The 27,006-nt window shown below is 35.8% G+C and overlaps 4 protein-coding genes and 1 long non-coding RNA gene across 5 annotated transcripts; 3 read left to right on the forward strand and 2 right to left on the reverse strand.

Moving 5' to 3' along the window:
- On the forward strand, window positions 586-9,113 carry LOC109709675 (serine/threonine protein kinase OSK1-like). The gene is made up of 11 exons (XM_020232003.1): window positions 586-689; window positions 1,373-1,607; window positions 2,006-2,190; window positions 2,787-2,969; window positions 3,063-3,194; window positions 3,662-3,847; window positions 6,133-6,222; window positions 6,299-6,382; window positions 6,516-6,650; window positions 7,326-7,565; window positions 8,489-9,113. The coding sequence occupies exons 2-11, from the start codon at window positions 1,421-1,423 to the stop codon at window positions 8,600-8,602; spliced, it is 1,536 nt and encodes a 511-aa protein (XP_020087592.1). The 5' UTR covers window positions 586-689; window positions 1,373-1,420; the 3' UTR covers window positions 8,603-9,113.
- LOC109710463 (ubiquitin domain-containing protein 1-like) lies at window positions 10,034-14,049 on the forward strand. The gene is made up of 4 exons (XM_020233055.1): window positions 10,034-10,220; window positions 12,931-13,095; window positions 13,496-13,615; window positions 13,725-14,049. The coding sequence occupies exons 1-4, from the start codon at window positions 10,187-10,189 to the stop codon at window positions 13,787-13,789; spliced, it is 384 nt and encodes a 127-aa protein (XP_020088644.1). The 5' UTR covers window positions 10,034-10,186; the 3' UTR covers window positions 13,790-14,049.
- LOC109710460 lies at window positions 15,424-17,787 on the reverse strand. Its single transcript, XM_020233043.1, has 3 exons — window positions 17,560-17,787; window positions 17,312-17,388; window positions 15,424-16,272 (listed from the first exon to the last, which is right to left on the reverse strand). Exons 1-3 carry the CDS (start codon window positions 17,764-17,766, stop codon window positions 15,618-15,620), a joined length of 939 nt encoding a protein of 312 aa, XP_020088632.1. The 5' UTR covers window positions 17,767-17,787; the 3' UTR covers window positions 15,424-15,617.
- LOC109710470 lies at window positions 15,825-18,185 on the forward strand. Its single transcript, XR_002216363.1, has 2 exons — window positions 15,825-15,930; window positions 17,882-18,185. It is a non-coding gene; the product is annotated as an uncharacterized LOC109710470 (long non-coding RNA).
- LOC109710456 lies at window positions 18,346-25,161 on the reverse strand. The gene is made up of 12 exons (XM_020233028.1): window positions 24,637-25,161; window positions 24,372-24,531; window positions 22,467-22,667; window positions 22,315-22,379; window positions 22,190-22,217; window positions 22,000-22,097; window positions 21,119-21,205; window positions 20,980-21,030; window positions 19,545-19,766; window positions 19,278-19,371; window positions 18,994-19,134; window positions 18,346-18,898 (listed from the first exon to the last, which is right to left on the reverse strand). Exons 1-12 carry the CDS (start codon window positions 24,862-24,864, stop codon window positions 18,813-18,815), a joined length of 1,461 nt encoding a protein of 486 aa, XP_020088617.1. The 5' UTR covers window positions 24,865-25,161; the 3' UTR covers window positions 18,346-18,812.

Genomic DNA, 27,006 nt, shown 5'->3' on the forward strand with positions numbered 1-27,006 from the left:
CGAACCTAATTGTAAAAAATGTAAAAAAATAAAACTAATGAAAATTTGCGCTGACTGGGGCGCTGCCCCAAACAAGTTTGTTTTGAGGCTGATCCTCATAAACTTTGCACGGGGAGTACATGGGCTACGTGATTTCCGTGGTGCATCGGACGGTTCGCAGTGGGCTTGCTCGAGCGCCCACGATATCGTCTGATGCACCAGAAATCGACGGTAGCGAAGGTCGACACGTTACCGCACATGGGTCCCGCGCGTCAGTTACACGACTGCGCCATGTGACCTACGAGAGCCACGCGTCGACCTCCCATTGGCCGAAGGCGCGGGGGGCGCGTGCCGTAAATCGCGATCTCCCGTACGTGGGGCCCGCGTGGCCGTACCCACGGTTCTTTCCCGGCGTCGGCGTAGAATTTGTTCCCTGCACCGTGTTCACCATGTCATCACTGGACAGCGACTCGAGAGTCGAGACGGCGCTGCTTTCCAGAAGGTAAGGTATTGAACGGTGAATGATTTGCCCGGTTTACGAGCTACGTGGTGAACCAGATCTAGGGAAGGGTTTGCTCACGAACTCCACCAATTGGCCTCGATATCAGCACCCGCTTCGCCTCTCTCTCTCTCCTTCCTCCTCTTCCTCCATTTCTCTCTCTCTCTCGCGCCTCCTCCACCGCCGTACTCCGCCGCTCGCCGGAGCTCAGGTGAGGATTCCCGCCACCCTCTTCTTCATCCTCCCTCGGATCGGCGTCGCCGGAAACCTAACCCTAAGCCGGCGACGCCCCCCAAACCCTAACCCTAACTCAATACTCCGGATGCTTAAGATCCACCACGAACCCTCTCGTTGAGGTCCCTTTTCTCTGTGTTCTTGAGATGCCGTAATCTCTCTCTCTATGGGTCTACGTATGTTTAGTTTATGTACGGGGATTACGATAAGTGGATTGGTACATTTCTTCTTTTGATTCATCCGTAGATAGTTTCTTTCTATCTGAGAATTCAACTTACGTATGCTGGAAAGTGGTCTTATTACTACTAGTGACTATTCTCCAATTTCTTTGTTGGCTTTTGTCTTGGTATTCATGAAAATTGAGTTAACCGAATCGACATGATATGTTTATATTGTTTGTGCTATTTAGTTTTGTAGGAGAATTAGGTTTTGAAGAGGCTACTAATAGTGATCAGATATTTTCTAAGGATGTTGTTGGCAGATATTCCTAAAATGTTGTATAATCTCTAATTAGTGATATGGAAAATAAGTCGAATATCATAGATTCTATGTCTCTGTTGTAGAATTATGTATAATTGGAAATGGTGTCATGATGCCAATAAAATGAGCTTTGACTTAATTCTTTCATGATCTCACCACATAACATGGATTGCAATTTAGGTGGAGCTGTGTCTAAATTGCCACATACCGTATATGCTAGAGTGAAAAATGGAGGGATCTGGCAAAGGAGGTGGGGGTACTGAAGTGCTGTTACGAAATTACAAGATTGGGAAAACATTGGGCATTGGCTCATTTGGAAAAGTGAAAATTGCTGAGCATATATTGACGGGCCACAAGGTTGCTGTCAAGATCCTCAACCGCCGGAAAATAAAAAGCATGGAAATGGAGGAGAAAGGTAATTTCTACTCATTTCTTCAAATCTGTGTTTTAGTTTGGACTTTATTCTTATTTATGTAGTTATATTTAAGTACTACTCTTTTGTTAGCGTAGCACTTTGTTAACTTTTATGGTTTAGTCACCCATATAGTCAAACACTAGAATATCTCTTAATTATCAAAGAGAGACCAAATTGCCTCTGAATCGAGACCAAACTTTAGATTACTCCTTAATTTCAACTATGATGGTCTGTATTAAACAATAACTTCAATCATTATTTATTGTTTAATTTATTCAGGCATTATTTATTTTAATTTTAATATTGACATGTGATAATGACATTGTGCTTATCTGGTTGCATGGTACTCTGATGATTGACATGTAGAATGTAATCTTTCTGAAATTGTCCTATTGCAGTGAAGAGAGAGATCAAGATATTGAGATTATTCATGCACCCCCATATTATACGCCTTTATGAGGTCATAGAGACACAAACAGACATCTACGTTGTCATGGAGTACGTTAAGTCCGGTGAGCTGTTTGATTACATTGTGGAGAAAGGGAGGCTACAAGAGGATGAGGCTCGTCGTTTCTTTCAGCAGGTAAATTTGTTGCTTCATTTTTCATCTCTTCTGCCGCTAAGTTTTCTGCACTTTCGAGCTTTTTTTTTCCCCCTCCAGTGATTGCCTTTAATTTGTAGTATTATACATTTCCTGCTTCTGAACGATCTACTTTAGTTTATTTACTGGTAAGAGGAGAGACAGATATTCTCTAAATTGTTTGTTAGTTGGTATAGATTTAACAATGTAAGGGTTCTTGTCTTGAAAAATGTGCTAAGTAACGAAAATTCTAATTGTTCAGGCACCTCTTAAAATTTAGGTTGCTTCGTTCGCTCTTTTCTTTTTTTCATCTGAATCTCATAACCAACATAGTATTTGGTTTGAGAATTTTCTGTTGTAGAGGTCACCCGCTCCTTATAAATGAGTTCCTAACTGCAAAGAGAAGTTCAGGGGCCTATCTCCAATCACCACCTCTTGCATGTCCACACAATTTTGCTTTTACCCTGGAATTTCGGATTCCCTGTCATATATTGGCAAATAGAAAGAATATCACTCATGTAATCTAAGAAATTTGAAATATAGGATTACTTATATGTTCTCATTGCTTTTATTATCACTACGCTTTTGCTTTGAAACAGATCATATCTGGTGTTGAGTACTGCCACAGAAACATGGTCGCTCACCGTGATCTAAAGCCAGAGAACTTACTATTGGATTCAAAATCTAATGTTAAAATTGCAGATTTTGGCTTGAGTAATGTACTGCGTGATGGCCATTTTCTGAAGACTAGTTGTGGGAGCCCAAACTATGCTGCTCCTGAGGTATGCATATAACATCATCATGGGAAATGCCATCTTCAATTATATGGTGTATTAAAGAATAAGTATTCCTTTTTCCATTTTCCATTGGTATAGGTAATTTCTGGTAAATTATATGCTGGTCCAGAGGTTGATGTCTGGAGCTGTGGTGTGATCCTTTATGCTCTTCTTTGTGGTACTCTTCCGTTTGATGATGAGAACATCCCCAACCTGTTTAAAAAAATTAAGGCAAGAAAGTTTCTAAAGAGTGTCTTTTGACATAGGGTAAAATGTACAAAAATCTCTGACTCTACTGATATTGCGACTTTTTCCCTGAACTTTTCACTCAATCACTCTAGTCTCTGACCTTCTTCATTAAAAAAAAAATCACTGTAAATGTCCATTTTACCCCATGCATTGTATAATCGCTTTTTTCATCGTACTTAAATTTAGTTAAAAAGGTCATTTTATAGAAAAATTTGTGTTGTTAAGTGTTTTTATTTTTTATTTTTCAGCAGCGAAGGATGGAATTGTAATACATGAGAAAATTCAGGGACTTAAAGTATTTAGATGAGAAGTTCAGGGCCTGTCTCATTATTGAGATAGAATATAAAGTATCGATACATTTTACCCTCAAGTTGTATATATTGCTTTACCTGTGTCCATTGAAACTTGTCATGAATTGTGATCTGTTTTCTTTGTTAAATCGCTTTTAGGGTGGTATATATACTCTTCCTAGCCATTTGTCATCTTCAGCGAGGAACTTAATACCTAGAATGCTAGTTGTTGACCCCATGAAGCGAATGACAATTCGTGAAATCCGCGAACATCAGTGGTTCCAAGCTCGACTTCCTCATTACTTGGCCGTGCCTCCGCCTGATACAACACAACAAGCTAAAAAGGTACATTGCTTCTGTTTTTAGTAACTTCCTCGGTGTAGGATGTCTAGTTCATCCTGTTATAGGAGTCTAGTTCATCCTGTTTTATGGACAGTTAATTTTGTGAAGAGAAGATCCTCTGTTTGAGAAAGAATATGGGTTTTGCAAAATTTGTTAATCATAGTATCGGTTGAATGCCCTGGAAATAAACAAATGCATAGAAAACTAATTATGTGATATTGATTTCAACTGTTGTTTTTTGGCTTGTGTAAGCATCATTGCCACTCATTGCTTTTCTCCTCACTTTGGTTGAAGGATTCAGTACTTAGCAGAAGTCCTATATAGGATTTTACTAATATATGCACCTACAGATGTTCTGGTCTGTACTTCTGTTTGTCTAATTATCCTCTGTACATTTTATCAATTTCGGATGGATCCCTGAACTTCTATTTCATATGTCATGCTATCATAGTGGTGTAATAGTAGTTGTTTCACGTTGAATAACGTTGTGTGTATAACTACTTTTAGATATATTTCTAGATTCATCATGGATTTGTTTTATTCATCTAGACCAATTTCTTCTTTTTTGCCTCTCCTCTCCACCCTATTTACTCATTAGAATGTGATCTGCATTCTGCAACTTGATATTTTGTATATCATTGAAAGAATATATATATATATATATAGAGAGAGAGGGAGAGAGAGAGAGAGAGAGAGGCTCCTATGCTTTCGAAAGTACGAAGGCCTCCATGCTTGTAAGTTGTTTTTGATGATGGGATATCTTATTCGGCGATCGGTTTCGTTAGACATGATCTACGCTATTGGAAGTATCTAGAAACCAAATTTCATAATTTTTTTACTTTATTTGCTTAGTGAACAAGTAGCTTAAAAATAAACGGCTGAAAATAAAAATCTCATAAAAAAAAAGTGATAAAAGACTCAAATATTAAATTAGAAGTATTGAACTTGTTATTGATGTTAAGTAGAATTTTCTATTAAAGTTTCATGTAATTTGGATTGTTTTACACCGTTGAACTTAAAAACGTACCACATCGATCATTAAAATAGTTATTTTTGAGAACTTTTGATCACGTGGTAAATAATGTTGAAAAATTAGGAAATTTGGTTTCTAGATAGTTCCAATAGCGTAGATTATGCCCAATGGAGTCGGTCGTCAAATCGGATGTCCTATTATCGAAAACAACTTATAAGCACGGAGGCTTCTGTACTTTCAAAAGCATAGGAGACGTACTCTATATATATATATAGAGAGAGAGAGAGAGAGAGTTGAGCTGGAATACTATCAGTAGCAAACAGGCTCCGTTGCCACCCATTTGTTTTCGATGATGGAGCCTCCAAATCGACGATCGGCACCGTTGAACTTGATCTATACCACTTGAAGTGTTTAGAAATCAAATTTCAAATCTTTTCGACATCATTTGCCTAATGATCAAAGGGTTTCAAAATTTGTAATTTTAATGGTCGATATGAGGCGTTTTCTTGTTTAACGGCGTAAAGATATCCAAATCAATTGAATTTTTGTTAGAAAATTCTTTAAACTATTTAAAACAAGATCTATACTCTTGATCTTGATTACAAGACTCCTATTATCATTTTTTAAAGAATATTCATTTTCAGCCGTTCATTTTTGTGTCCACTTGATGGATAAGAGAACAATATCGAAAATGTATGAAATTTGATTTCTAAATATTTCAAGTGGTATAGATCATGTTCAACGGTGCCGATCGTCGATTTGGAGGCTCCATCATCGAAAACAAATGGGTGGCAACGGAGCCCGTTTGCTATCGATAGTATTCTAGCTCCTCTCTCTCTCTCTCTCTCTCTATATATATATATATATATATATATATATATATATGTCCTATTATATCTCTCTGTGCTCTCCACTTGACATATCCAAAAGTGATCTGCAACTCCTAGAGTAGTTGATTGTTACTGTTTTTCTTTTCAATACCAATGGAGCAAGGCATCCAATAACTATTTGATGATCATGGATTACCATGAACCATTTTCTCATAAATCATCGTGCTATATTTTTGTAAACAACATGCACTCTCACTTCACACTCTTGAGTTTTCTTCGTGGTTTGTAAGACTTGTACACCTACCCAAAATATTGTTTTCGTAATTTCACAGATCATGTCATTTTTTTTTCCTTGAATATAACCATTTAATCGCTCCGTGTTCTTTTCCAGATGGATGATCTTAGTAGTATCTTTTTTTCCTTATACCTAATTGTTGATTTTGTGAAGTGGGTCTTATGTTTTTGGTGTTCTACTTATATTGTAGATCGATGAAGATACACTTCAGGAAGTAATTAAAATGGGTTTTGCCAAGAACCTAGTGATTGAATCTATCCAAAACAGAATGCAAAATGAGGTATTTGTATCGGACACAATTAATTAATTTGTTTCTTGCTGGAACTATAACTAATTGCATTGAAAAACTTGGGCAGGCTACCGTTACATATTTCTTACTTTTGGACAATAGGTTTCGTGCTGCTAGTGGCTATCTCGGTGCTGAGTACCAAGAAGCTACGGTGGGTTTTACATATGTTTATTCTAGTTAGTTGCTGTTTATCTGAGTTTCAAAACTAGCCAAATATGTTAAATTTATGCTCAAAGCCATCTGAATGTGATATACGAATGTTTAAATGGCTTTGTTTTTTCTAGGATACTGGATTCCCTCACATGACTTCGTACGATACACCAACTTCCGCACACCGTCTACCAGGATATATGGATCCTCAGGGAATTGCATTGAGGTCACATTTTCCTGCAGAAAGAAAATGGGTTCTTGGACTCCAGGTCATTCCATTCTTGGAAGATTTTTACATATATAGAACCTTATGAAATTATCTGGTTATACATATATGTGATAATGTGAATATATCTATAAATCCTAAAAATTTACATTCGTACACAGATAACATTGTAATATAACCAGTCTATTTATGAAATAGCTTTCTCTAATATGGAACTGTTAAATTATATTAAACAATTGTTTTTCTCAAAAGCTTTGGCTCCTAGAGAATGGTGTTTTTATTCTTTATATTCAACACTTCCCCTCATGTCCGAGCTCAAGACTTTTTGATAGGCTCAAGACATGGACTTAATTAAATAGGAGGAAATTAAATAGCGCTAGGAGCCGGCGAGACTCGAACTCCGGGCTTCATGCTCTGATATTATGTTAAATTATGTTAAAGAATCTTTTTCTCCAAAAGCTTAAGCTCTCAAGGAATGGTGTTTTTAATATTTATATTCAATGGGAACCAACTTCTCTCCATGAAACTCTGACTCTCTAACATTTTACGAGGGCATTCCTTGTAAGAAATGCACTTTCTATGGGTATATATGAAAATTAAGATTTTACAGAGGTACATGTATGTATTTGTTAAAGCCCCTACGTTTAAGTTGCTCTTCATCTTATTTTTTGTTTTAAAATCCTTGCTAGTTAGTTATATTGCTTCATTAATTTTTCAGTCGCGAGCTCATCCACGAGAAATAATGACGGAAGTCCTTAAAGCACTACAAGAAATTAATGTTTGCTGGAAAAAGATTGGGCACTACAACATGAAATGCAGATGGTCACCCCGCTTTCCTCAAGGCCATTCCGAAAGTATGCTTCATGCCAACCATAGCTTTGGCAAGGAATTGACCATTGTGGAAGCTGACGATGATGTCGATGGCAATTTATCTAATGCAGTCAAATTTGAAATTCAGGTGTTTTTTTCTAACTTCTCTTGATTGTTTTTGGCTGTTTTTCTTTTCAGGCAATAGATAGAAGGACTCAGTTGTTACAGGGACAAAATTCAGAGGCATTGTTAAAGTAAAACTTTGGGGATGTATTATAATTGGGATCAAACCTCGAAGACTAGTATTTTTAAATTAACCTATAAATCTTTTTAGCAACCTGGTATCTCCATCAAATCAACATCTGCTTTAGAGTACTTTGGGTCATAACTTGCTTGCTTTTTTACTTCCATACAGTAGTATCAGAAAAGAAGTCGAATTTTCCTATAATTTGTTTCATTTGGCTGGGGAACAGACTCGTATTATTAGGGTTTATCTGTTGTCTGTTGTCTGTTTTTGTTTTTCTGTTTCTTTTTTTGGTTTTTGCTTTTTCTTGCTGGCTCACTTCGGTATTTCTCCCAGCTCGATGTCCAAAGTCGCTTAACTTTGCGTTCAGATACCAACTCGATACCATTATCGCATGTTCTTGTTTATTGTCAGGTTCAATTTTAAGTGAGGGAAAAAAGAATAAACTGGATAGGCAACTTGAATGGATGCAAGATGGAGTGACATGTGGACTGTGAAATTGCAAGAACACTTATATTAGATGATTTTCTTAAATTGTAGGATTAATTACAAATTTGCTAAACGTGACCCAGATGTCAATCTCGTCCTTGGGGTCGAACGTTAGGAACTAAATTTTTATGATGGGAACTCTTAGGATGAAACGCTTACCTGGGTCAAAACTTACAGAGACTAGATTTTTAGCTAACATTAGATTGTAACATCATTAACTGGTTTGAACACGAAGCAATTTTTTACCATCTTCAAATTCCCTTTTTTTATTTTTTTGCTTTCAATTTTTCCCCATTATGGCTGGTAATCCTGCTGATATAAACTTATCTTTGCTGCAGCTTTACAAGACGAAGGAAGAGAAGTATCTGCTCGACTTACAGAAGGTTAGTGGGCCGCAGCTCCTCTTCCTCAACTTGTGCGCATCCTTCCTCGCTCAGCTCAGGGTCTTGTGATGCTTGGTTGATTGACAATTACATTTTGGGCTCGTTTGGTGTCCGAGGTTGGATTGAACAAAGCTAAGACGAGAGCGCGATATTGAGGGGTGCGCGTAGCGACTCAGAGGCGGTCGAGGTGGCCAAAAGTTAGCATCATTAAATCTGGTCGGTTCACATAATTCTTCCTGACCAACCCTACATGCGGCGATGCTTGACGCTTTTGACTCGCGCATCCCTCGTTCTCTCTCATTTTCGCTGTCTCATTTTATCCGGTTCAATTCAGTCCTGGGTGGCAAATGGGCTTTTTATTTGTGTGTTAGAATATTGTAAACATTTGTTATGAAGCTGAACCTTATAAATGTACATAGACTAACCTTACGATGGCTGTAAGAAGCTTCTCCTTACTGAGATTCCGTACTCTCTCTCTCTCTCTCTCTACCAGTTGTCATATATCATTGGCCAGTGCCCGCTGATGGGCAAATGCTGTAATTAAGAAATTGCACGTTGTTTGCTTGCATATCTGTTAGGATGCTATGGTCGTGTAAGCTTACGGTTAACTCAAAACTAGAGCATTTTAAAGTGTTTTTGGCTCAAGTTGGGGGTAAAAGCAAATAGATAGATGCATTTTTTTCTGTTTGGGGGGATCATAGAAAATATTTAATTGCCTTATTACGGTATGTCTAATGTTGATATTTCGCGAATAACAAAATAGGATATTTTTTAATTGTAATTTTACTACTCTTTTGCTTGGGATTAGATTTGATCGACGATTATGAGCATTATTAGAAGTGCTTATTTTATTTATGGGAAATTAATCAAAAGATAATGATCAATATGGAGAGAGTTAAAATAGATTACGATAGAGATTATTCAAGGGAAAAAAAAAAAAAGTAAAATAGGAATTTTGATTTCCGGTTATAAACTGCTAGCGAGTGAGAAACCCATAAAGAATTTAAATAAAGATTTTTCAATCGTAAGTTGCTTTTTAACTAGCACCTGTCAAGGAGTCTACTGATGACATGGTAGACCAAGTCTAAGGAAAAGACCGTCCCTGCGCCACACGTGTCATACTCCCATAGGTTACCCCGAAATCCCCGATCGCGGTGACTACGGTCGCGAATCATTCGAGAGCCCAAACGTGTTAGGAATTCTATACTACCACACATCATATCATTATTATTAATATCAAGTTAATCATTTTTTTTTTCAAATAAAATTATAATAAAATTATTTTTTTATAATTATAATAGAATATATATATTTTTTTAAATTTGTTTTAATTTTGTTACGTTACGTTACTAATATATTCATTACATTCTAGAATTTTTTTCAAACGTGTATGTATAATATAAATAAATAAATATAAATAATAATATACATAAATATCCATAACATATAAAATAATAATTTTATATAATATAAATATTTTGTATATACAAAAGGCGTGTGAGAGCTTCAACCTAACAAACACCCCGAAAGCACCCTCCTCGTCCGCAAAACCCCTTCGCTCCTCCTCCCCCCTCGAACTCCTACTCCGCCGCCGCGGCGATCTCCTTCGTCTTCGATCGGGATCGGGACGAAGCGTGGAGCGAGAGTGGCGCCATGGGATGCTCCGGATCCGCTCCGAGAGGAGAAGGTGAGCCCCTCTCTTCGATCGATCTCCACTGCTACTACCTCTTCTTCTTCTACGTTTAGTTCACATGATGATGATCCCTTTTCCAATCGCCTCCTTGTTTCGCCTTTGATGTTGCCGTTAGAATCGTAACCGTGTTTTCGATCCTACTACGATCTCTGTTCTACGTATTATCATTATCTGTTTTTGAGTCGTTTGATCGCGACTAGGATCTGAATTTTGAATTTTGGTGTATATTGGCGATTGATTTTGTCGACTTATGTTAGGTTCCAGTAGTATGCGCTGGTGAAGTGTTTTACTAGCAATTGTTTGGTTTTCAACGTAGAAAGAAGGTCGACGAACGTGGTTTTGATGTTCATTAATAAAGTCGCTTACGTAAGTTTGAAAGTTGCGATTTATTATTTGATTAATTATCAGTGTGTTGATGTCCAGTGAAGGAACAGAGGAGCAGCGTGCATTCATTTCTTTGTCACTGAATTCGCCGATTAGGTCTCCAAATAATGAGATTTTTTATGTAATTCTAAGCGCACAGTTGCTTTTTCTAGAATTATTTGTAGGAATCCTAGGTTCCTACACTTTCCCTCCGCCACCATATCTGGAAAGTATGGTTGCTTTAAGTCCTTTTAAGTCCGGCAAGTTATAAGCCCTTTAGGTCTTAAAGGACAGAGATATAAATATAGGAAAGAAGCAATTATTACTCTGAATAAGATGACGGAGAGATTGTGGAAACATAGAGATGAGGGCGCGTTTGGTTCGCACTACAAAAGATTATTAGGAATAAAAAGATGGCCGAGAATTTTATTCCTATTCATCCTATTACTAAGAATGTGGTATTCAGGTATTTGGTTCGCACGGCCATATTATTTAGTCATGTTCTTTAAGATTATGAAAAATATATAATTAATTTATTTGTTTCGTTAATTAATTTTAGATAATGCTATAAAAAATTTCAACATCTTTTTAGAAAAAAAAAAGAGAGAAAATAGATTAGAGAGAGAGCATAATTAAAGAAATAGAAAGAGAAATAGAGTCGAGATTAGAGGGAGAGAGAGTTGAGATTTTAGAAAAAAGAAAGGGAGAGAGCTTAGTTTAGAGAGAGAAAAAGAATTAAAGTTTAGAGAGAAAAAGATAAGTTTAGAAAGAGATATGAGGTTAGGGTGTAAAGGAAAACAATACCAACTAGCTTGTGGATGGGGAGAAAGAAAGAAATTAGACATATTATAATTATCCAAATCCATTAATATGATGATACAAGCCCTTTCTCAAAGAAATGATATCAGTACTTTGGGATGAATCTCATTCCCAAATAAATCTAATATTACCAACTAGATTACTTAGTGCGTTGAGTCAAACACCATCATATTTTTTTTATTCCTATTGGATTATTAGAAATCTTAAAAAGATAGCACGAACCAAACGCACCCTTAGAGGTTCTTTGAGAGGATACAAATGAGCAGGTGCATATATAAGGGCAAGCTCTTGATGATTGAAGAAAGTAGAATAATGAAATGGAACTTATACATAGCAAGAAACCAACTAAGACTCTGTCGACTACTTTTCAACGTTACTTTAAGGCATATAGTGCCAAAAAGTAACTAAATCTTAACCTAAACTTGCTAACCTATTAGTTATTGCTATCAAGTCTTGTAATGAAATTAAAAGTAAGGGAAAAATTACTATATATATGGGGAAGCTTATTTTATCTAGATTTTGCATAAAGCCTCAAATATGAATCTTTCTGCATCTAGATGTGCGACCAAATTGGGCATTGTCGTCTTCCAGCCTTCTACCGTATTGGTAAAATAGAACAAAAGCAACTTTAGGTAAGTTGTTTGTGAAAATATTACTGTATGGCAGATAAGAAATAGCTTAATAGATGCTCCTTAATTGCAACTTTATCTGATGAAACACACTATGTTTCTTCATGAATGGTATCTACAAGATTACGTTAATTTATTTAGTACTTTCTCAAATTGGAGGGTAAGTTTCTACATTTCTTGACTGCTTAGTCAGAGAGCAAGTTACATGTTTCTACTAGTATTAGCTCATCTGGCCTTCTGCTTTCTCTTTTTAGGTATTAGGTATGTGTGGCTTTTTTTTTTAAGCGGAGTGCTTTTGAATGAGGTTAGAAGGAAGAAACTACACCAACTTGTCCATTTTTTTGCTCTTTATAAAGGCATTTTCATCATTCTCTTCTGAAAAGGAAGTAGACATTTTTTTGCTTTGAAACTATTCTGGCTTCAATTCTCTAATAAATGGCGTATTGAATTAACCACATTGCTCGAAGAATAATGTTCTGTATTGAATATTAATTTGTTTCTTCCCTTTGTTTCTTTGTAAGCTCCTGTGGAGTTTGCTACATACCATATTCATCTTCTTTTCTTTTTTCTTTTTTTTTTTTGAGAGAGAGAGAGGGAAAGGTAGCAAGCTACCCACTTCATTCATCAGCTGTACCATATTCATCTTGTTAAACACTAGTTCCCCTTGTGCCCTTTAAGTCTCATGTGATTTCTTTTCCTTTTCCAAACTCATTCTCAGCTGACTGCCTTACTCTCCATAGGTTATTTTTCTCACTTTCTCAAGACCATCGGATAATCAAAAATACGCATGTCTGATGAAATGGTTGTTGCTATCTGCTTAACATATTCTATATTGCATATATCTCATTTCTTTCACTGTTGTTGTTAAATGGCCCTCTCTTGTTCTTTATCAGTTAGACATGTTGGTTCTAGCAAGCATGATTTCTTTGGTGCTGGGATAAATAAGAAACTCCAAAAGCCAAAGCCTTGGAAGCATAATCAACCAATAACCATGACACAACTCAAACAGATGCGCGAAGAGTTCTGGGACACAGCTCATTTCTATGGTGGCCAGAAAGGTACTTGCTTACCTTTTAACCGAATGGAATTGTCACTTTATCGTAATACTCTGTGTTATGTTGTACTGTTGAAATAAATCTCTATATCACTCCCTTTTGTCGACTTTAATTCTTCCTAATCTTGCCTCTAATTCTTTTGTTCACATTCATTCTTTCTAATTTCTTACTGGCTCCTTGATATTGAAGTCATTGGGATTAATACTTTTTTGCAGTTCTTTTTATTTATTTATTTATTTGTTTTTGTTGTGCATCATATAGGATTAAAATTTCATGGACATCCTGTAACTATTGTAAAATAATGACCATTTTCAGATCAAACTGCATGCTCGCTGAGATTTTAAATGAAACTTGTGTATGCATTTAACCATTACATGCTGAGATTTAATTCCTTTTGGTGCAGAGATTTGGGATGCACTCCAAGCTGCAGCAGAGGCCGATCTAAACTTTGCGCAAACAATAATCGACAGTGCTGGCATTATTGTTTCCAATGCTGACATGTCACTCTGTTACGATGAACGAGGTGAGAACTTATTTGTGTTTTTATTTCTCAATTTTCTTCCAAAAAATTCCTCTTCCTCTTTTGTCTGGGTCTAGCTCGAGAAATCTTTTCCATAACAACTCTATCGCAGGTGCGAAGTATGAACTGCCGAAGTTTGTTTTGAGTGAGCCAACCAATTTAATTCGAGACAGTTGACGGAAAATGAAGAGAGTAAGAGCATATAGTTAGTTTGACATTAGTGTAAATTATGCAAAGGGCTATTCATAACATATTTTTTGCTCTCTATTTAGGTTCGCATTAAATTCTCCAAGTTCTAGTGAAAATTTTATAGTAAACCTTCTGTTTTTATAAGATTAAAGATCAATAATTGCTCTTAGCCTTGGATTCCAACTATTTGGAGATTCTTTTACCTAGCTCATGTTTGAATATAAATTTCTTTTGGTTGGACTTGAAAAGGAATATGTCTTTGACCCCAAAACCAATTCTCTCTCTCTCTCTCTCTCTCTCTCTCTCTCTCTCTCTCTCTCTTTTTGTCAGTATGAATATTTTGTTCACCATTTCTTTTGGGAGCATGAAATAAGTCGTTTACGACTGCATATACATACTATATGTGAGTGAAACTTTATTTTCCATAAAATATGATAAATTATCTCTTAGCTGAAATATATAATCTTTAAAAAAAAAAATTCATATTTATGAGGGTATTTTGATGGACTAAAATTAGTTTTAGCTTAAAATTGCAAGGGCTTGTTTCGGATATATCAATATTTGTTTCGACACTTTTTTTTCGTTCTCTAATAATTGGTAGTTGAGAAGTATGTTTAAAAGTTTATGATGATGACTATATTCGGCATTTAAGTTATTTTTCACAATAATACATGTAGAAGTGCTTCATCTAAATAAATTGCGTCTTCCGATACCCTGCGATGGTCCAAAAGTAGCTCATGGATTTGTTAGCAAATACGAATTACAGGATTTTGATTGGTGCATGCACTTAATATAGGTTTACTGTGAGATTATACATATTTTTCTTACCGCTGTTTGTTTTAAAAATTTGCAACATTTTGAAAATCTTTTATATTTTCTATTTAAAATGTTTTTGCATCTCAAATTGTAAAATTGTAAAAAGTTTTGTGAAGTTTTCAAATCATCATCGATTTCTGATTAGTAGGAACATAGCAATATCATGGGCTAAACTAAGTGGTTTTGTCATTGGAATCCACTAACTAGAGCATACAAATTCCACCGATCTTCCGAATCAAAGTGGAGTGATTACTTTCTGATAAATTTGTCATTTATTAAAGTATAAAATAAAATATGATATTGTCGAAATATTAGAAACTCTAGAACATTAAAGCATATTTTTATTTATGCCTAAATTGCATTTTAGATGCTCGAACTTTTGAGGGACGGGCCACGCTCTCATCTTTAAATTTTAATTTACTATAATTTTTTGCTCAAAATTTTTAAGATACTATAAGTATGTCTTATGCTGCAAATATGATAGTGCTGTAATTATTGAAATACCACATTCTTACTACAGTACTAAGGGACCGTTCGGATAGATGTAATTACAAATGCAGCAGCAGTGGTTGGCTGCAACTACAAATAATTTGTTTGGTTGTATATAGTTAAAAAATAATTTTTAAAATTTTATCGTTTTATATGCATGATGATGAGATTATCTCCAACATAAAAAAATATATATTTTTTGTTTAAAAAATAATTAAAGATGTAAGCTTACCTTTTGCTTAATGTTACTCTCTACAACTGCTATAATTGGAACTGCAGTCAATTTGAACTCCTACTGCAGCAGCTGGAGTTAAATATATCAAATCAAACACCGAATTTGTATATGTATGTAATTATAACTGCAGTGCAGTTACAACTATATGCAACTAAATGGCCCCTAAAAGCGAGAGACTATAAACTAAATTATAATAATTCAGGCCAAAATTATTAAGCATCAAAGTTTTGAGTACCAAACGTTAGAATTTACCCAGCACTAGTACGTCATCTATGTTTAAGTAATGGTGACATCCCTATATATATCAGCAGAGAACCCCACCCAATTGAGCGCCTCCTCCATCGCCCTCAGAAGCGCCACGAGCTCCAGCGCTAACCCTAACCCTACCTCCTCGTCCTCGTCCTCCTCCCCCTCCCCACCATTCCCGCTCCCCACTCCTCCGCCGCTCCTCCTCTCGCACAACTCGAACCTACAGAGCGGGCACCTCCCATGGCTCCTCACCCAGGGGGCGACGCAGTCGCCGTGGAACACGTGATCGCAGGGCGTGACGAGCACGCTCTCCCTCGCTGCGAAGGCCTCCAAGCATATCGTACACATCCCTTCTCCCTCCTCCCCTTTACCCCCATTACTACCCGACGACGACGACGACGACGACGCAGCCCCGCCTCTTCCCTCGCGGGGCTTCGTCTTCGTCTTCGTCTTCGTCGTCGTCTTCTTCTTTTTAGGGTTGTACACTTCTTTCTTGAGCTTCCCCATCGCCGTTTTGAACTCCTCCTCCGTGAGCCCCGGCTCCTCCCCCGGGAGGTTCCACTCGCGCCGGATCCGCGGCGGCGAATTGGCGAGGAATTCCCGGAGCCTAGGGTTTACCCCGCGGCCACCGGCGCCGTCGCCGTCGAGGACGCGCGCTGGTGCGTACGGTTGTGCCGGGAACCTGTTCGATAGATGTTCTGAGTGAATCCATTCATTCCCACACTCGCATAACAAACACAAGTGGCCACGGCACTCGGTTTGGTTTCATTAAAAAAAAAATGGTGGTTTTTTTAATGAAAATCTCTTTTTTCTCCAAAAGTAATTATTTAGAATTTTTTGAGTAACCAAACAGTGAAACACGCTCCAAATCATTAAAATTTAATTTTTATTTTACTTATGTCAAATTGACCCCATTAAATATTATTTAACTTTTTATTGGGAGATTCGATATAAATAACTAAGAAAAAACTTCAAAAACCCTCATGTGGTTTCTCACTTTATCACTTTAGTACTCTGTGGTTTAAAGTGTTTCAAGTCAGTACCCTGTGGTTTCTCACTTTATCACTTTAGTACCATGTGGTTTAAAGTGTATCAAGTTAGTACCATGTGGGTGCACTTTATCACTTTAGTATTCTGTGGTTTCACACTTTATCACTTTAGTACCTTATAGTTTAAAAAACTACAGGATACCAACTTAATACGAAATTAAAACCACAAGATACTAAAGTGATAAAGTGCAAAACCACAGGGTACTAACTTGATACACTTTAAACCACAGGATACTAAAGTGATAAAGTAAGAAACCACAGGGTACTAACTTAATACATTTTAAACTACAGGATACTAAAGTGGAAAAATTGAAACCATAAGAAGGGTTTTTGAAGTTTCCCCAATAACTAATTTAGTTGTCGTGCAATTTCGTAGAGAGACTATAGCTAAATCATTTGCTAAATCATCTCTTTTAATATAATATGTACTATAATCTTCAGTCTTAAATAAAAAAGTTTGTAAGCTGAATCAACCTTCACATTAACATATCTATGGTCATCTCGTTATTGAGAATTTTTATATATATACAAATTATTTGTTCCAAACAGGCATAACAATATCCAATCCCATCTGTCCATAATAAAAATATAAGTAGAATACCTAGTGCAAAAAGAACTTTCTTGTGTGAAAGAGGGATCAACAATGACCCCATGTGCGATAGATTTTTATACCTTGCTAGCTCGTAAGGCCCGCTCCTTACTCTCCCCTCGAAGAGTCTCCACGGGTGTAAATCCCTATCATCTTCTTCCTGAGTAATACGTCAAAAGCAATCACCCTTTTTTTTTTTTACACTTTGAATTGAATTCCTATTTATGATACTTTACATATACAAATCCTAGTTGTGTAAATAAACTTTGTGGCCTTAAAAAAAGTAAAAAAAAAAGAAGAAAAAAAGGTCGAGGAGTTATGGAGGCTTCACCATTCTGTGGTAGAGACTCCGTGGAACCCTTACTGCCCAATTTTGGTGGCCCTGATGGTTAGGCGAGGCCGGTCGATGCTCATCGCCTGGCCTCCGGCTCTCCGGGCGGGCCAAGGCCAGGCTGCGGGTCAAGACGGGGCTGTTCGAGCTCATCGCTCCGGGCCTCCGGCTCTCCGGGCGGGCCAAGACGAGGCTGTTCGAGCTCATCGTTCGCCGCAGCTTCGACTCATAAAAATGTAGGCAATGGGGAGTTCTATATAAGGGACTGGATGTTCCATTGAAGTTGTTCTTATCCTTTGAGCATAGAATCTACCTTTCACAGAGTAGCAGATGCTTCAACACAAAAAGTATCAGATCAGATGCTCTGGAGGGACACTTGAAGGCAGACTAATGGCGAAGCGAAAAAAGAAAGGATTCTGCTTTCGATGGTGGTCTTTCTTTTCGCCGAGAGGGTGGTGGTCTTTCTTTTCGCCGAGAGGGATCGGATTCGGCTTAGTGCAGCCCACCTAATACACCGGATTTAGATTGTTCTTATGCGAGATCGTGCTATCGACAAAAAAGGTATATTAAACTAGTCAAATCTATTGCATGAATGATAATCAGGTTCAGTATTTCTGTTCCGATTACGAACGTTTTCGCAACAATCATGTTCACTTTTAGGCCCTCGCCCTCTCGGCCAAATCTTTTAGCTAGAGTTGATCGGAGTGCATGAAAACAGAAATGGAAAAGTCTGTCAACATGACAATCCATCTAGCATGTTGATTGCACAAATTTGTTCATCCAATATTTTGGCATCAATGCCAAGCACACCACATCCTTCATTTTGCCATTTAATTTAACACTGTGCAATTATCATACACCAACAATTTCTTCAGGACAATGAAGCCAGGGCAGAATCAAACGAGTTTTGAAATTTGATACGACAATAAAAATGATCATACTAATTACCTTAAACAATCAGCCATACGTACAATGGTTGAATGTGAAATTGAAAAAAAAGGGGGAAAAAATAATAAGTGCAACAATAGGGAAATACAGCAAGAATCTTGTGCATCATTCCTGCAAAATAATTTTTTTTTTTCGATCCTACAACCTAATCAAATGTAGAAAACCCTGGACGCGATTGCGCGATTGCATGCACCTTCTTCAATTGGAGGAAGAGAGGGTAAGTTTAAGGAATTAAGCAATGCAAAACTCCATGGAGGAAGAGAGGGTAAGTTTGAGGATAAGTTTTCCCTACTGAAGAAGTTGGTCTACACTTGATACTTGCAGAGGTTTTCAAATCCCATGTACTCGTTGTGCTCGATCTTCTTGATTATGTTAGAGATACCAACTCCACCTGTTGATTAAAGAGTTTTAAAGAGTTATGGTAGCAGAATATCACAAGCAACTCTAGAGAGAGAGAGAGAGAGAGAGAGAGAGAGAGAGAGATACCAAGTGAAATTGCACTGACAAAGATTGTGAAAGCCAATATGAAGATGATGAGTGATGCCCTCCCCATCAAAATGATCAGTTTCCGGACCACATGCTGGCCAATGAAGGCGGCGACGGTCCCCACGGCAATCAAGTAAATTGCTGCAACCGAAAGAAAATCATCCTAATTTATATTCTTCTACATAAAATGAAAGAGCCATCCAGGAACAACCATCTAGCTCAATTGAATGACCAGGGTAAAAAGTAAAAGCGACAAAAGAAATGAAAAGGATGGACTATAATACCGTATGGGACGGGAAAACGTTTTAGGAGGTAGTATTCTACAACGGACATCGACGAGGAAAATGTCATGGCGAAGGTTGCGGTAGCACTCGATACCTGCAGGAAATTTTCAGAGTTTCAAATGCCAGTTAACAAGATCACCAATACACAGAGGCTGAATACAAAATCTAGAAGGAAACAGATTTGAGTAAAAGGGAAATGCAACAAAAGAGAAAAATTATTTGTGTGTTTTTAATAGCAAAGAGTAGGTGTTATCAGTTAATAAGTACCTGTGGGGGGATACCCAGCTCCAAAAAGAGTGGACCCATAATAAATCCTCCCCCTAGACCAAGAAGACCCCCAACAACACCAGCAGTGACACCACATAGACAATAAATAAACAGCTGATGAACTTTCCAGTTAGTCCCTTCGTCCCCTTTAGATGCTATTACTCTCCTTCCTTGATATAAGCTTGTTGCTTCGTATAAGGTTACTCCGACGGAGACTGGGACCTGTTGAAAATGGCATGTCGATCAATAAAACTTATTTTTCCAAACCCATGGATCACTTAAGGTATCGTTTGGTTCGAAAATAAGCAAAAAATGGCTATTCCAAGAATAGGTATAAATTGAGATATAAACGGAGATTAGATTAATTTTGCGTTTGAATGAAAATTAGGTTATTTCTGAAAATAAAAAAAATAACGTTTGGTTAGGTAAGATGAATAAAAAAAGATAGCGGATTTTTATAAATAAAAAATAATGATATTACCCTCTTATTATATTTGAATTTGAATTTTTAAATTTAAAATTTTAACTTTGAAATTTCAAAACTTGAAATTAAAATTTTAAATTTTAAATATCAAATTTTAAATTTCAAAATTTTAAAATATCAAAATTTAAATTTAAAATTTAAAACTTATAATTTAAAATATATTAACTTATTTAGATATTACCAAATTATAAATTTTAAAATTTAAATTTTAATTTTTAAATTTTAAAATAAGAATAGGGGTGGGAACAATTAATAAAAATAATTTATTATAATAAATTTATAAATTTTTTTAAAATTCTACGTAAACTTAAATTTAATAAAAAGAATTTATTATAATATTTAAATATAAATAATACGTATTAATATAGTACAATTAATAATTTTATAATAAAAATTATGTATTATAATATATAACATATTATATTTATATAATTTAGTTTTAATTCAATTTATAATTTTAATTAAGTTTGAAATTAAGTATTGGAATAGTACTATTCCACCAAAATGGTGGAATAGTAAATTCCTTGCTATTCCAGGATAACCGTGAATAGCAAAATTTGATCGGGATAAAATATCCCGGTAAAATATCATCCCGTTTGGCGGAATAACGGGGATAACTTTCGTTATCCCCGCTTATTTTCCGAATCAAATGGCGCCTAACGGCCTAAGGATCTAATCATCCCAGATGGTATAGAAGTGATTTTTGCGAAGAGCTATTCCAAAAGACGCTTATAGTCTTTTCGCTAAAATCATCCTCTTACAGCTTCCAACCAAAGGCCAAAGCAGAAACTCTGAACTAGAGCTTCTGTTTTTGGGGTCCAAAACCTCATTATGGCTTCCCACCACTGCACAATCATATTCTTACGGCATCTCAAGGTTAATTTTGTTGTTCCGGAAGCCTCAGCAAACAGGTGTTAAAAAATTTAAACAAGGATTGGCCAACTGTAGTACCTGAAGCAAGTTAATAACCCAATACCATGTGGAGCATGTTGGTGTGTAGTTCTGCATGTATTATAACCCATGTGAATATCCTCTAACATAATCTAAGTAGCCGAAGAAATTATTTAAAATCACCACAAAAGTAACTTACCTTTGCAACCTGCAATACAAGGAATGCCATCCACACAAAGACAAGAAGACCAAGCTCCTTCCAGCATACATTCTCTAGTATTGGGACCTGTGAGACTTAAAATATTAGCCTTCTAATCTTTGAGTCATGACAATTTAATTTAAGGAATGTTTGGCACAGCTAGACTTTTGCAGAAGTTTTGATTGAGTTGAGCTTTTCAAAAATGCACCAGCATCTTCATTAAAATCCACTTAGGGACCGTTTGGTTAGATGTAATTATAAATGTAGTGTAGTTAAAAATGCATGCAGTTGAAAATGTAGCAGTTACAACTACATGTATCTTGTTTGGTTGGATGTAGTAGAAAGCGCTGAAAGTATAAATAATTTATTTGGCTGCATGCAGTTGAGAAATAATTTTTAAAATTTTATAATTTTATATATATAATGGTGAGATTACCTACAATGTGAAAAAAAAATAAGTTTTGTTTAAAAAATAATTGAGCAAGTAAGCATACCTTTTATTTAAAATTACTCTCTCCAACTGCTGCAGTTGGAACTACGGCCAATTTGGGCGTAGTTCGAACTGCTGCAGTTGGGCCTCCTCATGCAGTTTTTACTGCAGCAGTTAAATTTAAATACATCAAACCAAACACCGAATTTGTATTTGCATACAGTTACAACTGCAGTGCAGTTGCAACTACATGCAACCAAACGGCCTCAAAGAAACTTCAAATTGAAGCTTCTATCTCTAGGACCTAGAAGCTCCTCACTTCAGCCTCTTGCTGCAGCAGAAGCACCGAGTTTTTGGTTTGGCAAACATCTGGCAGGTGCTTTTTGAGAGTAGAGACTAGAGAAGCGGTTTCAGCAGTCCAGTAAAATGCATAGATATTCTCTCATGTTACCTCTCGGTCGCCATTCATCTTAGTCACGTTTCGCTCACCATTGCCTGGACCAGAAGGACCAGAAGGAAGTGGTTGGTATTCCACTTCACTCGCCCGACCTGCAAAATAAGTATCACAAAAATGATCAAATGTTTCTGTTACTGAGAGGAAATGACAGTCGGAATAATTTGATTATATTTTGCATGCTTACCACTCGATTCTAAGCGTTTGGCGGTCTCCTGAGATGAGCAACCAACATGAAGTAAAATTAACATCAAATTAGAGCTAAGGAGTCGGTCGATAATGAGATGATGATTAGAGCGAGAAGAACATTACCTTCTTGATAATTGTCTCTTTCTTCCAACTCTCCACACCCTTCATAAATGCCTTAATTGATGTGCCTACAATGTGTTACTAAATTAAGTACAGAGAGTTTATTTAATCGTAACAAGATCAGAAACATCACATTTTCAAACGACCGAAAATACCTAAGAAGAGGATGATCAGAAGCACGGTGACCATCCAGTCGGGAAATATTACATTAAATATGACACCGAGGCTGATTCCGAGCATAAGCATGGGTTGGACAAGTAATGCCAAGTCGTAATCGATAATTGGCATATCCAAAGTTGGATGCCTCAGCTTGAGATTGTAGTAAACGGTCGATGCGGCTGCACCCATGATCATACCTGGCCAAAGAGTGCAAGATCAGGATTTGATCTCAGCTATTAAATTGTACGCATTTTCTTCTGTTTAAACGTTTGAATCAACACAACCAACATGAAAAAGGAAATAAAGAACATAACTAACAATACATGATGATCGCAAGAAATAAGAAAAATGTTAAAAGTTACCTTGCAGTTTACTTTGCTTTCAGAAATTTGCAGGTAGTATTAACTATTAACAGAGCTTAACATTTTCGTTGAACAGAAAAAAAACATATGGAATATTCCTTTCAGATAATTGAATTTTTCATTCGATTATGGCATGTTTTGTTGAAATAAGTTTTAAAAAATACTGTCAAGTTCATAATTAAATGAAAACAACAGTACAGTTAAATAGTAGAATCAAAATTGTAAACTTCAAAAATCAATTTCAAAATATGCAGTAGTTACCGACCGTCCCTAGAGCAAGTGGCAAAGAGCTTGGTGGTTGGTACCCGAGACCCAAGTTCGAATTCTAGTTGATTCACATTTCTAGCTAAGTTTATTTCTAAATGGAATAAATGAAGCGGATAGCGTGCTATCTACCTCTCAAAAAAAAAAAAAAATGCAGTAGTTTAAGTAATATCTACACATAACCCAAAACCCAGTGTTTGATTTATTCTAAATCTAAGCATATCCCCTCTATTCCTTAACAAACTTTAATCCCACACAACTCAGGAAATTGCAACAATTAATAAATGCAGGAAATTAAGAGATTAAGACAGGGAAAAGAATACAAAAAGTGGGTCATAGTTGCAATAAAAGCAGAGATTGTACTAAAGAGGTGCTTCAGTTGAAAACATGACACTTTACCAAGGTAATTGTTGAGATTGATATATTTCTCAAAAATTACGGTTGCTTCAGCTTAACTAAATATTATATCAAACATATATATTTTATTAATAATTATCCCAATACTATATGTAATTGTACACTTACTAACAAAATCAAAGATTCCAAGATAGTAGGAATATTCATTAAATTAAAAATGCCATGGCAAATAAAGTGACCCTTCTCAAACTAGTGGTAAACTTCAATTTATTATTCTGTGGTTTAGCATGTTTCCACTTTACCATTTTATAATTTAAAAAATTATAGTTAACTACCATTTGGCTTTATTTTTGTTTCGATATCAGTCCAGCTATAATTTATAAAATAAAATAATAAAATAATATCATTTGCAAAAAGTATCGCTTTGCCATCCTATTTAATAAACAGGGCAATTACTTATATACCTTGAAAAGTTTTCGTCTTTCTGATTTATCTCTTTTAGAAGGCTAATATTAAAAATATTTTTTTAATGTTTCAAGTTATTTCAAATATACTGGTAGAATTAAATTCTATTAGTGAGCTGTTAGCAACAACCTTTATCTCTATAAAATTACTATTTTACTCTTTCAAATATTCTACTACTGTTACCTACTTTTATTATCCCTATAGAGACAAAAGAAGTATTTTAATTTTTTGTCTTTTCAATATACCTTTCTACCTTTACCGGCTTTTCTTATTTATCCTTAAAAGAAGTATTTTAATTTTTTTTAACTTAGATAAAAATTTAATCCGGATTTAATCAAAGAGTAAGGATTTTTTTCAGAGGCATAATAAAGAATAAAACTATAAAATAATTAAGAGATTTTACCCCAAAAACTAAAATGGTGAGCATAATAAGAAATTGAAATAAGAGCTTACATTTTGATAATGCGGTAGAGGATTTGGGATCGAATCCGATAATCAAAGTAAGCATGGGAACGAAAATCCCTCCACCACCGACTCCTCCCACGCTCCCAAACGCCGCTCCCATGAATCCGATCACGGATCCCAACACGATCCTCCACCCAAATTCCATAGGCTATTTTCGAATTCAAATCAAAAAAACGCAAACAAATTCATCTCAAATCAAATTCAAATCCAATTTTCATCAACCAAAAAAAAAAAAAAATCTGATTAAATTTACCGGCCAAACGTGTTGGTACGAGGATCCATCGGATCGCCACAGAAAATCGGCGAGCCGGAGGAAGTAATCGGGGACGATCGAGCCGCTTCTAGAAGCTTCTCCCGAGGCTTCGACTTCGGATCGGCGATCCGCGGACGCGATCGCCGAGGCGAAGAGGAGGCTCATCCCCACCGCCGCCGCCGCCGCCGCCGCCGAGGAATCCGATCTCCGACACCATTTCCTCGCCATGCGCCGCGAAAAAGAAAAAATCGGGAAATGATCGCGCGATCCCGAGCCCGAGCGCGTAGGGCAAAGAGACGAGGAGGAAGAGGGAGCGAAGCGCCGATCAAATCGGGGCCAAATTTAGGATCGGGGGAGACGACGACGAAGAAATAGAGGAAGGGGGAAACCGTATCGGCGATATATCGGCCGATATTCGGCGATTTATCGGGGGATAATAACGTTTCGGAATCGGCGCGTCGGAACGCGAAACCCGCTACGTGATCGGGATCTCAATAATGAATAAACACTAGAACATGGAAGCGGGATCGCCGCTTTATATGATCTATATATAGAGTGGGACCTCTTTACGAAAATGCCCTTGATGTTTTGCGTAATTACGATTTTGGGACAGAGGAAGTGCATGTGCGGTGGACCTGCGTTACCTGCGTATGCGGGTACGCGGTGATAAGTAGCGGTTCGTATCAGAGATTGGATGGGGTGCAATAATTTGGGGAGTATTTTTTGCTTTCTAGCGCCTAACCTTTCGGATATTACAAATCAGTCCATCAATTTTTTTGTAAACAATACTATATCGCCTCAAACTATGTTAGTCTATTTAAAAAAAGAAAAAACTTTAAATACCACCCCTATGGTTTCACGCTTTCTCACTTTAGTACCCTATGGTTTAAAATGTATCAATTTAGTGCCATATGGTTTCTTTTTTATCTTTTTATTATCGATTTCATTAATTTTTTCGTTAAATTATTGACAAAGTTAAAACTAAAGGTACTAAATTGAATATTCCGTAAATTTAGGTAGGATATCTGAAGTTTTTTTTTATATAATTTAACAAAATATTAACGAAAAAACTGACGAAAAGATAAAAATAAAACCACATGATACTAACTTGATACACTTTAAACCACATAGTACTAAAATGAGAAAGTGAGAAATTACATGAGTGATATTTGAAGTTTACCCTTAAAAAAAAAAGGAAATTTTAGTTTAATACATTTTTTTACTTTACTACCTCATAGCTAAAAAAAATGGTTAATTTAATACAGATTCCTGTAAATATAGTGAATGGTAAATATATCCCTACAAAGTTTAACTTTTATATATTGTTCTTGCAATCATAAATATGCCCCATCAAAAATCACAACAGTATAATATAAGAGGGGTAAAAATATTAAAATCTAATCAAAATTAAATATTTAATATATGGTTAACTAAATATTTTTAACGGATTCTAATAATAGGAATATATTTGAAGATATTAGGACTTTTGCAGAGACAAATGAAAGTTGAATTTTACAAGAATATATTTACCATTCAATATGTTTGCAGAGATCTATATGAAATTAATCCAAAAAAATTGTATCTAACTACCATGTGAATTTATTTTTATTTCACTAAAAAAATATGTTGGAAATAAAATAGTAAAGTAAAATTTTCTAAAAATTATAAGTTTGTACTCTATTTACCAATACGTCTTTACAGAGAAATAAAAATAAAATGACTTAATAGCCAACTATAGTTTTTTGGATTACAGAATAATAAAATAAAAATATATTAAACCACAACAAGACGTTTTAAACTGTATACTTATGTATTAATTAATTTAATTTGGTCTTACAAAATTAAAGGGTCCTTAAATACCAAGCTGGCTCTAAATGTAATTAATTTGATGAGTACATCATCAATATTGGTTATACCAACCAAACCATTAATAAGGATAAATGAAGTATTTTAATTTGAGTATTTTACAAGAAAAGAAAAGTACATACAAAGTGTCACATCATTAAGGTCAATTTAATGATTTTTTAAAATTTTTATAAAATATTTAAGAATAAAAAATAGAGCCGTATTAATTTCAACCACTTATATTACTCCTTCACTTTGTGATAGATACTGGAGTGGGTAAGCTTTTTAAAAAAGGGTCACAAAAGCAAAATAAAAGAAAATTCTATAACATTTGAGAAAAAAAAAAAAAAAGAGGAGCCTTTTTTGCATTAAAAAGTTTTATATTTTTGTAAAATTTAGAATACTTTGTAAAAATTATACAGATTTGATCCAAATTTATAAAATATACAATAAATTAATTTTTATTAGAAAAAAATTTGCATGAAAAATCTATTCCTTTACTCTACATACAGCGAATCTTACCTG

The sequence above is a fragment of the Ananas comosus genome, linkage group 1 (assembly GCF_001540865.1).
Source record: "Ananas comosus cultivar F153 linkage group 1, ASM154086v1, whole genome shotgun sequence".
Lineage (NCBI taxonomy): Eukaryota > Viridiplantae > Streptophyta > Magnoliopsida > Poales > Bromeliaceae > Ananas > Ananas comosus.

Excerpts from the sequence above, each read along its gene's own strand:
- LOC109709675 (XM_020232003.1), top strand. The coding sequence starts at position 1,421 with ATGGAGGGATCTGGCAAAGGAGGTGGGGGTACTGAAGTGCTGTTACGA. Across the intron at positions 2,191-2,786 it reads CTCGTCGTTTCTTTCAGCAG|ATCATATCTGGTGTTGAGTA; the intron begins GTAAATTTGTTG and ends GCTTTGAAACAG. Across the intron at positions 3,195-3,661 it reads ACCTGTTTAAAAAAATTAAG|GGTGGTATATATACTCTTCC; the intron begins GCAAGAAAGTTT and ends AATCGCTTTTAG.
- LOC109710463 (XM_020233055.1), top strand. The coding sequence starts at position 10,187 with ATGGGATGCTCCGGATCCGCTCCGAGAGGAGAAG. Across the intron at positions 10,221-12,930 it reads ATCCGCTCCGAGAGGAGAAG|TTAGACATGTTGGTTCTAGC; the intron begins GTGAGCCCCTCT and ends GTTCTTTATCAG. Across the intron at positions 13,096-13,495 it reads TTTCTATGGTGGCCAGAAAG|AGATTTGGGATGCACTCCAA; the intron begins GTACTTGCTTAC and ends CTTTTGGTGCAG.
- LOC109710460 (XM_020233043.1), bottom strand. The coding sequence starts at position 17,766 with ATGAGCTCGAACAGCCTCGTCTTGGCCCGCCCGGAGAGCCGGAGGCCC. Across the intron at positions 17,389-17,559 it reads GGAGTCTCTACCACAGAATG|GAAGAAGATGATAGGGATTT; the intron begins GTGAAGCCTCCA and ends CGTATTACTCAG. Across the intron at positions 16,273-17,311 it reads GGGCCTTACGAGCTAGCAAG|GTTCCCGGCACAACCGTACG; the intron begins GTATAAAAATCT and ends TCTATCGAACAG.
- LOC109710456 (XM_020233028.1), bottom strand. The coding sequence starts at position 24,864 with ATGGCGAGGAAATGGTGTCGGAGATCGGATTCCTCGGCGGCGGCGGCG. Across the intron at positions 19,767-20,979 it reads GGGTTATTAACTTGCTTCAG|GTCCCAGTCTCCGTCGGAGT; the intron begins GTACTACAGTTG and ends CATTTTCAACAG. Across the intron at positions 19,135-19,277 it reads ACGTTTTCCCGTCCCATACG|CAATTTACTTGATTGCCGTG; the intron begins GTATTATAGTCC and ends TTTCGGTTGCAG.